Below are 15,660 nucleotides of genomic sequence, written 5' to 3'. Positions count from 1 at the left end.
AAAAAAAAAAGGCATAGTTTCCATTCCTCTCCCCCTTTCAAAGCCATCATCCATTAGCTGAATTAGTCTTCTTTCTCCCTGTGGTTTTAAACTCTCTTTCCCTCCTATAGGACCTCACCAACTCTTCAATGTAATGAGAAAAGCAGTTATTCAGTGTTTTGAGGAAGTGAACAACTGCTCAGTACTCTTCCTTTGGCCTGTCTCAACTAGTTAAAACTGTCAGTTCTCCGTTATTTTTACAGTGGTAAATTACTACCTCGCATTGGATATGAATGAAAGACAACTGGAGCGACAAACTAAAACTTATTAGACACAAGAAATCAATTTCTAAAGCTTTTAAGTACCAAACATAATCTCTGACTGGAAACAATGCACAAAAATCATTTGGCGGTCCATGTACAGATCCCTTCACCCTCAAGCACGTGCTATTTTAGTGAAAATAAGATAGCTTCCTTTTAAAGCATCAGCTTTTCTAAAGCCCTGCCAAAATAAGAAACCGTCTACCTGATAGACCCAGAACCTACGAGTTCATAGCTTCCCTCCATCCACTTGTGCAAAAGGCTACTACTTCCAGCTTTTGTTCCTGTTCCTTCCCCTTTTCATCAAGCGGCACACACAGGCGTCTCAGGAGCTCAATTATGCTTTTGATCCAAGCTCTCAAAGCAACAGGATCTACTTCCAGTCTTACCAGAGACCATGGCTGCAGCTCCAGTATTAGCAGCAGGAGCATGAGCCCAGGGATTGGTTTCACGAACTGGCATAGCTGTGGACACTACAGCAGCTTGGGATGGTTTAGCAGCAAGCACACAGAAGGCTGAGGCAGTGCCATTAACTAAAATGGGAGCAGACAACATCAGTGCAATTAATTCATGCAAGGCATGCACATGACTGGAGTATTAGTGGGCCATGTCATAACCATTAACATACAACAATTTTAAACACTTCCACATGACAGCAGTTTGCGTAAATTAGCCAAATTGGACTGACAGTTGATGAGGCACATAAATTCCATTTCACCAAGCCAACTCTTGTTAACATTTGTGGGATGGTGGATTTTTATTTAGTTGATGAGATCGTCAGCGCTGATAACTAAAGTTAAATTTGTTGGGTTTTTATAGCCAAGAGATATGGCTCACCAGAAGGAAGTTACAGAGTGATTAAATTTAGATTCCAAAGAACACCAGATTTTGGATGCAAAATAATCACTACATTTAACAAGGAGAGGTTCTTTTTCCACACTACTTGCATAAAACTGCATCGGTGGAATGAAGATTAGAGGCTACCAAGAGTGCTACAGTTTGCATCTCCACATCTTATTCAGGAGTTTGTGTGAAAAATGGTGATCAGGTGGCACAAAATCTCCCTTGCAGGATTTGGTTCCTGTGACACACCACTGTTCAGATTTTTGCAGCGGAGGTGGCAGACTGGCTAAAATAGCCATGACCTCAAAGCCAGTCCCATTTACAGGTAACTATCGTGTGGTAGGTGCGTGAACTTCTTGTTAAAAACAAAACCACATAAAAACTAAACAGACGGGATGAATAAAACAAGATGCATTACTCCAAAATACTGATACAAGACTTACACAAGAAATTAAGGCCATGTGTTACTGGAAAGCAACATTATGTGCACTCAAGCCTCATCCAGCACAACCACAGCAAGCAAAGAAATCACAGACCTTGAAAGGCAGGAGACTGTGGGGCAACCACTGTCACAGGTTTTGTCATGGGTGCTGAAGAGAAAGGGTCCTCCGACGGCGTGCTGAACGCACTGGTGATCTGTGAGCACAGGGCACTAATGCTGTCCACTTCCCCTTCCACCTCTGGGACTGCAATGCCAACAAAATTGGTTAAATGAAGCTTAAGGCATGGAGAAATTGAAATATAATTTATCTATCTCTTAGGTGTTCCTACTGCTGATGTGCATGACAGCTTTTATGGTTTGGTCTTTAAGTTGGGTGCTTAAGACCTGACAGTAAAAACAAATATAAAGCCATTAGTGCATTTTGTGACTTAGTCAAGAGTGTAAGAGATCAGTGTTCCAAATTTCAAGTTGGTTTTTGCTGCTTCTCTGTGTTAATGCAAGAGAACGTTTAGTTCAGAAAATAAAAGGTTTTTCTATAGCTTTAACAGAGTTCTAAATCTTTCTGTATTAAGTGCTAAAAATATGAAGGATTTGGCACTAATATTTGGCATTTTGAGAAATGAAAATACTTAGGCTGGGTTAAACTCTTCCAACAACATACTTTCACAGGAACCAGATGAAGGATAAACACGTTGCCAGCTCTACAGAGCAGCAAGTTAAGCCCGGAGTCAGAACGTTGCTAGCTGCAGGTCAGTGGCAGCTGAAAGCCCTAACTCCCGTGTTAAAATTATGAAAAACAGAGTGAAATGGACACCAGGCTGTAAGCCAAGTATCAGCACAGTGCACAGAAAGTACCGTCTGGAGTACGACTACTGACCGACCAGATGTTCTCGTTATTTCTAATAGCACTGCTCTTCAAAAACACTGATCATCAGTTCCTCTTTGCAGTGAACTGGCTTGGGCAGACATAATTAAGCAGTATACAGTATTAAAACCATAGGATGGCTGGATACAGCAAGGACAATATGGAAAATTTAAGGAGGGGACATTCCCAAAAATTGATTATTTGAGGAATATTCCAATACAGCACCTGCAGCATGACAGCAGGCTACACACCAACATGCAGCAAATGCTCTGAGTCAGGAAGAATTCAGACTGTTTGTGCTCAGCCAGCCGAACTCCAGTGAGCAGTGCACTGTTACTGTTAAACTGATAAACTCAGTGCTGGTCTTAACGCACCGGTCACTAAACAAGTATTCTAAGATCAATCAGATCAGGTATTTTTGTTGTTTTCTTCTTTGCCACAGAGATCTGAATTTTGAAACTCAGAATCCTAAAACTTGCTCTGCTGCCACGTGAGAGTACATCTGTCCTGCAGGATAACCTAGCTAAAGGGATTCTAGAATGATACTCAAGGTACTGATCATCCCAGATGTTTATTTTGGGATGACTACAAAACCACAACTCTGTCATCTGAAAACCATACCACTCATTACTGATACAGACAGTTGTACTGCCCAAACAGTAACGTTTCCTTTAACGAAAGGTGAAAAGTAGTTTCATTCCTCTCAAAGAGAAGAATTCAGAAGGGCAGAAGCGCAGACTGCAGAAAAATGTCAAGTGATCCCACAGCCTGCTGGTAACGCCTTGACTCTCTAGATGCCCTGGCATTAAGCAGAGAAATTGGATCAGTGACTCAGAAGGAAAAGCAGTACCCACTGTTACATGACCACTTGTTCCTGCACACTTCAAGCTCTGTTCCAGTATTTCAGAAAATTATTATAGCTGATTATCCTCTGCTTATGAATAGTGCATTTGAAATTCTTGCATATTCCAGAAGTAGAATTTACTATAAAATACTGTGTTATTGGAAGCCACAGACAAGAAAAGGAGAAAGATACAACTTAAGATAATGTTTCACCATTTGGTTTTACCTGAGTTTTTCATGGGGAAATCCGTCTTCCTTTGCACTGTTGAAGGCAGTTCATTTATTCGCAAGGACAGCTGGCGCTTAAAAGGAGACATCTTTTGACTAAGGGCGGGGAAGCCCCTGAAAGAGCCTTGCCTGGCAAGCTGTTCTATAGGGGCGTGCCTCCGTGGGATAGCGTGGGGGTTGCTCATTTCCTTCTCCACAGAGGCAGTGACTTCAGCAGTAGGAGAAGCTGGTGAGCCAGGAGAGGGGGCAGTAGTAGTTGGGGCAGCACCTGCTGCTGCTGTCTTCACTTCTGTTTCAGCTGTTGGAGAAAACAGGGTGAGGTTAGAAGACTAAAGCAACGTATTTTCAACTGCCTGCCCCTTACTCCTGTTTGTTCTGTAAAGAGAAGCTGCATAACCAGTACTATTCTGGCAAAAAGGTTTCTAATGCCATTTCAGAAAAATCTTCTCCTTTCATAGTCTTCACCACACACACCACTTTACATACACCCAACCCCCAAAGCACAGCTTGCGAAGGCCAGCTGCTTCCTAGAAATGATGGCCTTATGTATGTAGCTTTTCTCACAGTTTCTGAGAACACTGCTCTGGAAACACCCGCAATTCATTTATGATTAAGACTGAAAAGTGTACTGTGTGCGACCTTTATTTTCCTCCCATATAACTATAAAAACAGATCAAGGCCAAAATACTACTACTGACTGTTCTCAGTTAATGAGTGCAGTACAGTTGAGCAGCTGCAGGGAATAGAGCAGCTTTAGGACATTCTTTAAAAGTCCTTGTCCCCCCCCATCCCTGCAGAAGCAGCAGTGGCAGCCAAACAGCCCACACAAGCTCCAGCAGGCCAGAGTGAGAGCTTAATAGGTTAGGCAGCATTCAGCACTCAAACAGCAGCTCCCCAGCAACTCCAGGGAAAGCACTGCAGAGATGGAAGCGTGCTGCAAGGCAGAGCCAGACACTGAGCTGACAGGCCTTGCTGGGCACCAGCCGCATTCTGAAGACTTTCCAAACTTCATACAAAAAACAGTGACTATTTTTTGGTTGATGCATCAACAGAATAAGTAGAAGTCTGGAAAACGAAGAGTCACAGTAGGCATTTTGAAGGAGCTGGAACCGTCAGAGGAACTAATCATGTTATCTTGCAAGCTTCAGTACCCATGAGCTGCAGCTGCTCGTTCAAGTGAAACTTTTCTAATCAGTCTTCCTTGGAAAGGATTTCACACACCTTCATTGAGTCAAGACTTTGACTCATGCCCTCAAGTAACAAAGGCGTTGTGTTTAAGCTTCATTTAACACATTCTAAAACTAACGTATGGGAACAAGCAGATGGATGATGAAAACGAAGATTAAAGTTTTGCAAGAGTGGCAGAACAAAACTTGCTTTGGAACCCTCTGAAAGAAAAGTCCAACTGCACTGTAAAGAGAGCTATGGGTAATATTTATAACACTTATCTTTTTGCTAGTTGTACAATGCTATCTCTATCACTTAACAAAATCTGGGTAAGAAGTTCTACTTTCAACTGAATTTGAGAACACTTCCAAGTTTTAAACGACTAAGTAGTAAAACCCATTCCTCTCCAATCACCCAGTTACCATTTTTGAATGTAAGGTGGCTTCTGGTGGTTTGTGTTGTTTTTTCCATTTTTAGAAAGCACAGATTGCCCTCTTCTTCCCTCCTGCAACGTAACTAATGTAAACTCTGTAACCTGCCTTAAAAACCAAAATAAGATTACATTGCTTTTTAAAAAAATCACACAATTTTCTTTTTATTTACAATAATCTTAGACTACAGAAAGGACTGCTTAAAGTTTGGCAATCTGCTTACATTTTTAGTAACGTGTTTCTAATAAGGCCTTTCCTTTTAGTACAGTGCCCATGATGTTCTCTGCCATCAAGCAGACTGACACAACAGAGCAGGAGCAGCTCTGTCCAGCTGCTTTCACACATAAAGCCCCTTGCACCTTTTCTTATGGGAAGATTACCCTACAAGTGAATCTGGGAGCATTTTTCATCTTGTGAAATAACAGGCGTCTGGAAATATGATTTGTACATAACAAGGTTAAAGAGAGGGAATTTTGGATGGATGTTAAGCTGCAATCCCTGCTGGGGCTCCACGTCAATCCCAGTGCTGGTTCTGCTCACTGGGGACGACTGTGTAAGTTGCACCCCTTACCTTTAGCATCCGGCATCTGTCTCATAACTTCCTCTCTTTCTGCTTGTTCAGTAGCTGTAGTGACCCTGAATGACCCCTCTCTAGTGAATGTGGTTCTGCTGGCATCAAAGGTGGCAGTGACTCCACACTCCTTCTCTCGCTTCTGCTTTCGCTCCAGGCACGCTGCGAACGCACAGCCCACGGCATGACTCAACCTTTCCCCCTGCACAAGACAACACTGCATCATGTGGTGACTGGAACAGATGTACTTCAACACTGCAAACTGATCACACCTTTACAAGAGGACTCTAATTAAGACATTAAAAAGAACTACTGTAATTGGCCACCTTGTGTAGCTCTAAAACTACACCTGACGTATAAAGGGTCACAACTACCAGTGCACAAGCATGAAGGCTTCCCAGAAATGAAAGACTGTTTAGCTTAGCTGCTACTATGATAGCAGTGTGATAACGTACCTGCACTGATCCCTCCTCGCCTCTAGATGCGTTCTGCAGAAAAATAGTACTTGTGGAGCCATCTTAGCAGGTTTAAGTCCTGAGGGACAGATCAGTGCTATTCTCAAATGGAAGAGAACGTGCAGGAAGACAACACTGTTGTGTGCAAATGTGAAATTTAAAAGCAGAGCTGACCACTAATACCTCTTAATGGCTCTGACCAAACGCAAAAAATCAGTATTGAGTGCTTTCCAGAAGGCACTTCCACTATTAATGAGTGAGGTCAAAAGGATCCACTGCCCAATGACTGCAGTAAGGAAGTGAAATTCAAGTTGGAGGAAGTCTGGCACTCCAGCTGATCTGGAGGCTGCAGCTGAGTCACAAGTGCTATTACTACAGCAGCTCAACTCATCTGTTATAACTGGTAAATGAACTGACCTGCATACACAGCAGAACATAACTCTGACATTAGTGAGTTTAAATGGGAATGTTTAACTTCACTGTTTCTCTTTAAAGAAATGTGATAAATTAACAAACATAACTGCTTTCAACACATGGCTATGTGGAGTTATCTCAATGGATTTGCATGGGGTTTCAAGCCCTTGTGTAATACATGAGCAGGATTCAACAAAAAGCCACAAGAGGAGAAGGCTGGATCAGGGAGTTAGATAACTTAGGTCTACAAAGCAAAAGACTGATATTACAAACCTTCCACTGCAAAAATATCTTAACGTTTAGAAGCAAACAGGACCCTAATGTAATTCATTCTAGCTCCAGCCCTTAGCACTCAGATGACTTTCCATTCAAGACAGCATTTGCATACAAGAGACTACATTCATACCCAGCCTGCTATTCATACCCTATTCACTATGATCTTATCCTGGAAAAACTGTCACTGCTGTTCCAGTTTTTGGCTGTATACATTTTCAGATGAGAATATCTTCTGTCTATTTTTAGAAGAGCGGCTCCCTTCTGCTACCCATATCTGAGGCTGACTGCATTCCACTTACACACCATGCTGGGCACTGCTTCTCTGCACAAGCAGACAACACAGAGGGACGGCAAATAATTCAGATATAAAGAATTAGAGCTAAGATAATTTTTAAGGAAAAAGTAGTATTTTAGCTGAAGTTAAAATGCATTGCAGTGTTCCGTGTTCGTTTTGTCAGAGTAACTCCCAGCTGGAAGCAGAAGGAGCTGGGCACGCCTCGCAGTACACTCACCGTGTCCTTCACAGCCATGAAGCAGTGGCATATCCAGCGCCTGGTGGTGCCATCTCGGCAGATGTATGAGAACGCCCGGTCAAAGTTCCTGTCTGGCGCGCAGAAAGAAACCTTCTCTATTGTCTGATCAACTATCAGATCCTAAAGGGGAAAGAATCCATTCCAGCCCCACAAAAAAAGAAAAAGAAAAAAAAAAGATGTGAGGATACGTGGAGAAACAATTGCACCAATCATTTCCAGTGGTAACTGCAGGATGTATTTATATTACAAAGAAGATAAGCTGATTTGGTTGCAATTCTCTATCAAGTCAATTTGCTATTCAGAAACCATTCCCAGTGTGAAACGAAAAGGATGGCTGCCACCTTCCACCAGCCATCCCTGGTAGAAGCCAGACAAGGTGGCCAGTTGAGAATTCAGGGACATGAACGATTCCTAACATCTCTGCTCCAGACTATGGATCTAGCATGGTGAAAAAGGGAACATTGGTTTTATTTTTAATGCAGTCTAGCAATCAAAAGATCTTTCCTGTGAAGAAGTCTGCTTGTGTGAGAAGACTTAGCAGCTGCTGCACAAAAAGCAACAGCTCGTGTGGCACCAAGCGATGCAAGGATGGAATAGAAAAGCACCAGCAGAGCTGGCACTATCATACATCCCAATTTGTTTCCACAAACAGATGGGAGAGGTGTTTCTAAAAAGAAGGCAGTATAGTTTAATAACGATGCTGTCCTCATTCCTTTCTTTCCCCTGATGTTTTTCAGTGTATTTTTTGGTTGGTGTCTGTTCTTTGGCACCTGTGCTACTGTGTGCAACCACCAGGAGGCAATATCATATTCCCTTTTTAAGCACTATTCCTTTCATTACCTCTATGGTCTGCAAAAGTTATTAAAATTCATTTTTATGAATTCAATATATGTATGTATAATTTAATAATGCACACTGAATACATTTCTACATATGCACACATATACTTATTAGCCTTTTTAAGGCAATCAGCAGACTGAACTCACCTGCAGCTGTATGTTCATATTAAATACTGAATTCTTACAGACAGTAACTTCAGTGCTGCCAAAGCACACCCCAGCAACAGCCCTGGAGATGTTGATCCCCACAGCAGCTATTCATAACACTACCACACTGCAGAGGGACATTTTCTCTACCTGCTCCTCAGTGCTGGCATGCAGAAATCATTTTTTAGGTCATTAAGCTAAGCATTAAGTGACATGAATATAAAACAAATTCATTTTATACTAATTACAGTAAAAACTGTTACGCTAGCTGTGGCATCTTCTAAATGCTAGTAACACTATGGAGATAAGCATTAAGCTCTCCTTTCTAATTACCTGCATGAACACACAAATTGTTTGCTTTTACCTACACACTATGCTATCTCACAATAAAACATTGTAAAACAACCCAGAAGGAAGCCATGGATACACCTGCCTTCCATTTAAAACCAACAGCTTCCACTTAAAAATTAGAGAATTTGATATCCATTGAAGAAAATTTAAGATGTTTAAGGGAAATGACTTTATTTCATTTATTCCCTTCACCATGTTTTTGGAAGCCAGATTTTGTTCATTCAGACCTGTTGTGGGATTTGGATGCACTGGAAATTATACTGATCAACATCAGTTTTCTCATGTATTACACTCGCATCCCTCTGCAGTCATACAGGACAAAAGTCAAGGGACACTGCGAGTTCAACGTCAACAGAACTTGTTGGGAAAAGATGGCTCTTCTGGCAAATGCAACAAAGACAGCTCCTAATCTGTGCTACCTGCCTCATTTTATCAAGTACTGCGGCATTAATAAAGAAAAATAATAATAAGCATACATACATTTTCCAAGGAATAAATGATTAAACCAACTAGATGCTTAAATCTTTCTTTCAAACACCAACATTTACATAAAGATAGAGATTCGGGTCTAATTAAAGTTATGGCATGCGTGTTATTATAGAGAAACTCTGAACTTTTGTCAAGAGAAATCTAACCTTCGTTTTCTCATCTACAACTCGGAGTCCATCCGCCGATACCCACAGGACCGCTTTAACTGCCTTCTTCCCAGTCTTCAGAAAAGAAAAAAATAGGGAAAAAAAACAGCTTTCTGTTAACTACGTCAGACTGCACCCATTCCCCCTTTCCAAGAATCACAACAATAAGTGTAGATGAAGTCCACGTTCAGTAAGGTGCCCAAAGCCAGATAAATCAATCCAAGTTGCAAAACACTCAGAGAACCAAGCCAAAGCCAAAGTATTTCAGAGGGAGCATATCATGGGCATGGGGAGCGGGCATGGAACAGGTGGAGTCATAAATAGGGTGTACATCCATGTACAGTAAAGAATTCCAGACTGACCAAGTGGGTGAAGAATTCCACCAAAGAGTCAGATAACACTAATTCATAAGGAGTTACACCCCAGGTAGCTTCTCGAGCACAAGTTTAAATGCAGGAAAATTCTTACCTGGTATTTCCACCACCCCCACCCTCAGCCCCAATAGTTTCATGGCAGAATTGTGGCATCACCTTAAACCAGTGTTAAAAGTACCCAGAAGACATTGGTTGCAGTGTTACGGGCTTAATGCTGAGATCGACCATCTAAGCATGTTCTACAGATTTGCTAAGAGCAGAATGTCACATGCTGGAAGAGAGGTAGAAGAATGTGACATATTAACCATTTGATTGTAGCTTGACAAGCACTGTGCAGCAGAGTGCAGCAGCAGGGGAGTGCCGTGGCTTTCCTCCAAGATGTGACTGTGGGACCTTTCAGCTGCCACGAGCTGAGGGTGAGCAGAAGTGGGAAACATGGGAAGGCTTTGGGAGCCACGTCAACTGCAGGTTCTTTCTAAACTGTTTACTTTTTAAAGGAGGGTTGCAGAGAACAGCATAAACAGCACACATACAAGATGATATTCTTCTGAAATCAAACCAATCAAACAGAAAATAGGTGCAATGTCACCATAATTTTACGAGTACTACCACAAAACAACCCCTAACACTATTTTTAATGCGTTACTTAGATTCACAAGTCCTGTACTCTATTCTTTTGCCTTTGAGCCACCTCAGAAACTGTTCTCCCTACACCTTTCCAGAAGCACAGGGTTTACATACATACTTTGTGGCTGCTGTAGACAGCTGCCACAGACCACTGCAGGAAGAGAAGAGAACGACAAAACCAACAAAAGATGGGAGGGGAGTGGGGTGTATCAACTCATGGCTTTGTGCAAGGATTGCATTTCATTTTTAATAACTCAGTACAGATGTATATAATTTGTATTCCTATGGCAAGTATCTGAGCAAGGACACGTTCTGGCATAAGCTAATGCGTGTTCCAAATTAGCAACTCTGATTTTAACGTTGTAAGGATGAAGTGCATTTTTTATCTCGGACTGATAAGCCACCTGCTGTATCACATTGGTTTCACTCTCAGAGAAGACAGAAAGTGTGAAGAAAATCAGCCTGGCAGGACTTGTGCTGGTTTTGGGGGGAGGAACTATCTGTCCCAATTTCTGAAGCAGCGATGACAACCAAAGCGCTCTCAGAACACTTGGTGAGACCAGAGAACAGCACTGACTTGTACAGAACAGAGAGTAAAGGAGAGAAGAACAAAAATAAGCACAGTATGAAAACAAGCTACTGAAGTGCTGGCGGAAACAAGTTTGTAGGAGCCCATCCAGCCGGTTCAATATCCCAGAAGGACTGAAATAAAACCTTCAGATTCTGGAACGCCTAATGGAAAAGGTTCTTCACAAAGGAAGATAGACTCAAAGTTATTGTCATATGCATTAAAAAAATACTGCAGCATTTAAAAGCTGCCTCTAGTTCTCGGTCTTAAAAGGAAGTAAATATAAATGCACACGTATATGTATATATTCTCAATGTCCACTTAGCTTTCATAGCCTAAAAATCCCTATCAATCCCAAGAGATGGCATGTAGAGATTTGTCTCAAACATTTTGAAGGAGTGCCAATTTCTTAAAAGCCACTAGCAGTCTTAAAACCTTCAAGCAAATAAGGAAAATCAAGAGAAGACAATGCCTGTGGGTAACTGCTTGCTTTAGACTATCATTATAGAATCTAGGATGTTTCTTTTTCCAGCAAACCACAATATTGTTTCTGTAGAGTCAAATGCTGAGCAGTTCTTGAAGTTTGTATTAATCAACTTGGGTTTCACTCAGCAATCTCCAATGCAGGATCACAGTGTCTGACAGACAGATGTGACTTCAAACAAAAAAACGTTTAAATCAAATTGATGGCATCCATTGCAATAGCATGGTCTTAAATTCTACTACTTAGGCACTCCTCCAGACTTCTGCATCAGTAGCTTGTCTTCACATTCAAGAGTTCTAGGATGACGATACCGCTGGAGGGGAGCCACTCATGGCACCGACACCCGATTTGTCAGTGTGAATCAGCTGTGACAGAAAGCTCACTTCTTAGCATTTTCTAGGAGACTGGTAATCTGCTCTAGCACAAGACTTGTTCTCTCGACTCATTTCAGGGTCCTCAGAAGCCTCCTGGCGGGCAGGTGAGGCACCCCGCTGAACGGAAGGCAAGGCTGAAAACAAAGCACATGGGAAACCTCTCAGATGAGCAGGTACCCTCAACACAGGCATCACAGAAAAGAAAATGAAATTGATTAAAGCTGAAATGCATCTCTCCTGAGCAACAGCGCTGGGCCTGCTGACTGGGCCATTAGAAGCGATGGCAAGATGGAAATAGGTAGCACCTGTACTGTAAGGTGGAAAATAAAGGCTTAATGATAACCAAACAGAATGAACGTTGCATAATAATGCATTTTTAAATACTTCTGAATTGTTTCTAGTCTTTCAGTTGCTTACAGATTTCTCAGTATCTGCCTATTTTATTCTTTCCAAGGCCTTCAAAACAACTGTAAGATGCATCTGGAGCCTGAGATGTACAACAACAAAAATTTCTTCTCAGTTTCTGAACAAAACACTGCACACTGAGAAATACACATATTTGATAGAAGCAAAAGATGAGAAAGATCTGTACTACTATTCATTAACACACAGAAGGCTTACTTTTAAAATATGAAGACCTGCCCAAAAAGGCAGTTGATTCAGTTACATCTTGTAAACAAAATAAAACAGCAAAAGCCTAACCCAGAGCTAGCAACAGACATCTCATTTTTACTTGAAGTTGAAAATGAAGTATTTTCAATGTCAGGCTGTGACTAAGCACTAGAACGTTTCCTGACACAAATAAGTCAGATTTACCTTTCCAGGGGAATAAAAAACGGACAGGGAAAGAAGCAAATCTGCCTAGACAGACTTACTGAATACAAGTAGCAAGTTAAAACAGCTCTGGCTTGAAATATTACATTAATCCCAAAACAAGATATCCAGGGAGAAATTATAGACATTGCAGGGACATCTAAACACTATGGATTTCAGTACTCTCAGTGCTGGCTAATCTAACTTTGCTGGCTGAAGCAGAAGCAACTCTTTTTTCAGCAAAACATTATAATAAAAAAAAGCAAACGTACAAGGCTGAAACAAAGTATTGGAGTTCATTAAAAAGCAATGCAAATGTAATGAGGTAGCTGGTACATCATGGAATCTCAGAACGTCTTGAGTTGGAAGGAAACCACAAGGGTCACTGAATCCAACTCCCGGCTCCACACAGGACCGACCAAAATTCGAAGCATGTTTCTGAGAGTGCTGTCCAAACACTCCTTGAACTGCAGCAGCTCAGGGCCATGCCCACTGCCCTCAGGATCCTGTTCTATGCCTGACTACCCTCTGGTGCAGAACCTTTCCATAACCCCCAGCTGCCCCTCCCAACACAGCTCCATGCCATTCCCTCAGGCCCTGTAACTCCTCACCAGACCGCAGAGCTCAGCTCTGCAAGGAGCTGTAGGCTGCCATGAGGTCTCCCCTCAGCTTCTCTGTTCCGGGCAGAGCAAACCAAAGGACATCAACTACCTCTCACACAGCTTTCCCTCTAGACCCTTCACCATCTTTGGCTGCCAGGGCACACTACTGACTCATATTCTGGCCATCAGCCAGAACCCTCAGAATCCTTAGCGAAGGACCACTCTTCAGCCTCCAGTCTGCTGTCTTCTACACACAGCCAGGGTTGCACCTCATCCCAGGTGCAGAATCCAGCACTTGCTCTTGTTGTACTTCGTAAGGCTGGCGATTGCTCAGTACTCTAATTTGTCAAGATCTCTCTGCCCTTGAAGGAGCCACCAGCTCCCCTCAATTTAGCGCTATCTGCAAGCGCTAAATAGTATACCTTCAAACTCTATATCCAAAATCATTGATAAGAACATTAAAGAGAATTAGCCCTAAAATGGAGCCCTGAGGAACTCCACAACTGACTGGCTGACAGTCTGATGCAACAATAACCCTCTGAATCCAACTTGTCAGCCAATATTTCATCCACCGCATTATGTTTTGTCTAGCTGTCTAGCTGTATGCTGGACATTTTGTCCAGAATGATACTGTGAGAAACAAGAAGCTTTGCTGAAATCCAGAAAAATTACATCAACTAGCTTCCTTTAGTCAAGCGAGTGGGCACTGTTGTCATAAAAAGGAGATCAGAGTTCATTAAACAGAACTTTCCCTTCATGAATTCATGTCAGCTGTAACCAATGACTGCACTGTCCTCCAGGTGTGTTTCAGTAACTCCCCAAAGAATTATCTCCAACATTTTGCCAGGCACTCGAGTGAGACTGACAGGTCTCTAATTTCCAGGGTCTTTTCTTGCACTTTTTGAAACATGGGACAACTGTTTGTCAGTCTCCAGTTGACTTGGACCTCTCCAGATTCCCAAGACCATTGAAAAATAATTGAGACATCTCACAATGGCATCAGTCAGCTCTTTCAGTACTGGGGGATGTACCCCACCAGGCCCCACGGACTTATCTCCATCCAGTTAGAGCAGCAAATTCTACACAAGTATGGCATTCAGCCAGGAGTTTGTTGTTACCAGTCATAGTTCTCCAACTCAAGGCTCCAGGTGTCCCAGAGTCCATCATGGGTGTTGAAGACAAAAGCATTAAACATCCCTGCTTTGTCTGTATGGTGACAATCCTCATCAAGTAACAGACCAATGTTATCTCTGATCCTCCTTTTGCTGTTAACATATTTTAAAAATCCCTTTTTATTGTCCCCCACAGTACTGTCCACCTTCAGCTGTAATTCAGCTTTGACCACATAAATTTTCTCCCTACAACAGTGAACAGCATCTCTGTAGTCCTCCCATGTCACCAGACCTTGCTTCTAGTAGCCACATGCTTTTTTCCCCACCTAAGCTTTAGAAGATCTCTATTGATTGAGGCTGACCTTCTGCTTCATCTGCACGTCTTCTGACATTTTTTAACTACCTGATCCTGTGTTCTTAAAGAGGCTGTGTTTAAAAAGTGACCAGCTATGATGGACCATAATGCCTTCAAAAGCAGACCCCATGGAAACTAACAACCTAGCTCTCAGAACAGCCTGAAGTTTTACCCTTACCACTAAGTATTTCTGACTCAAGCACTTCATGGTCACTATGGCCAAGATAGCCACCAATCAGCATTTCACCAATGAGAACATCTCTGTTTACAAGCAACAACTATTCCATTTCTGAAATTGCCTGGCCTGTTTGTACCTGCTGTGTGATATATTTAGTTAATATCTGGCAAGTTGAAGTCATCCATAAGGAGAAGGGTGGCATATCTAGAGGTATCTCATAGCTTCTCAAACGATAAATCAGCGGTGTCATCATCTTGGCTGGATGGCCTACAGTAACTCTCACTGCAACACTAGCTTTATTTGCTTGCCTCTTCTCATCCTTACCCAGGGGCTCCCAACTGTGTCACTAGCAGCTGTGAGCTCTGCACAGGCCAGCCCCTCTCTCACTCACAGCACTCCACTCCACCTGTCCTGCCTATTCCTGCTGAGCCACCTAGAATTCTTCATTGTGATACATTATCTCAGGACCCTTCCCAACAGATTTTGCTTATGCCAATGATTGTGTAGTTCTGGGAATGACCGAAGGCTTCTAGCTTCTCTTGATTGTTCTTCATGCTGCATGCACTAGTGTAGAGATACTCCAAATGTGCCTCATTCTACCTGAGTGCACCTACTACAGGCACAGATGAATGCCAATAAGGAAAAAGAAAACTAACATTCATTTTGATCAGGTTGAGGTGCGTCTTTCGTGCTGGTTTTATATTCCAACAAATACTTAGCATATTATACAGTGAATAGCATGTTTTACTCCAACCTTTGTAGATTCCAGCCTTTAATTCATTTACAGATAGGAATGATTTGATTAATCTGGCAGATCCCCTACATACAGCATTT

The 15,660-nt window shown here is 42.2% G+C and overlaps 1 protein-coding gene across 13 annotated transcripts in view; it reads right to left on the bottom strand.

Annotated features, from left to right (window-relative positions):
* NUMB (NUMB endocytic adaptor protein) overlaps window positions 1-15,660 on the bottom strand; it is a 92,195-nt gene that overhangs the window by 2,565 nt on the left and 73,970 nt on the right. For 10 of the 13 annotated variants that reach the window (XM_090141050.1, XM_090141049.1, XM_031593591.2 and 7 more), the window contains 6 exons: window positions 9,340-9,414; window positions 7,347-7,487; window positions 5,690-5,891; window positions 3,519-3,818; window positions 1,679-1,828; window positions 689-832 (listed from right to left, as the gene is read on the bottom strand). In XM_090141050.1, coding sequence (XP_089997176.1) covers window positions 689-832; window positions 1,679-1,828; window positions 3,519-3,818; window positions 5,690-5,891; window positions 7,347-7,487; window positions 9,340-9,414 — 1,012 coding nt within the window. The remainder of the gene's footprint in view (window positions 1-688; window positions 833-1,678; window positions 1,829-3,518; window positions 3,819-5,689; window positions 5,892-7,346; window positions 7,488-9,339; window positions 9,415-15,660) is intronic. The other 3 variants (XM_090141057.1, XM_031593594.2, XM_031593596.2) reach the window with 1 other exon arrangement.

The sequence above is a fragment of the Phasianus colchicus genome, chromosome 5, assembly GCF_987193195.1.
Source record: "Phasianus colchicus chromosome 5, bPhaCol1.hap1.1, whole genome shotgun sequence".
NCBI lineage: Eukaryota > Metazoa > Chordata > Aves > Galliformes > Phasianidae > Phasianus > Phasianus colchicus.
The sequence above is the reverse complement of the archived record's forward strand: the minus strand, read 5'-3'. Positions and strand labels throughout refer to the sequence as shown.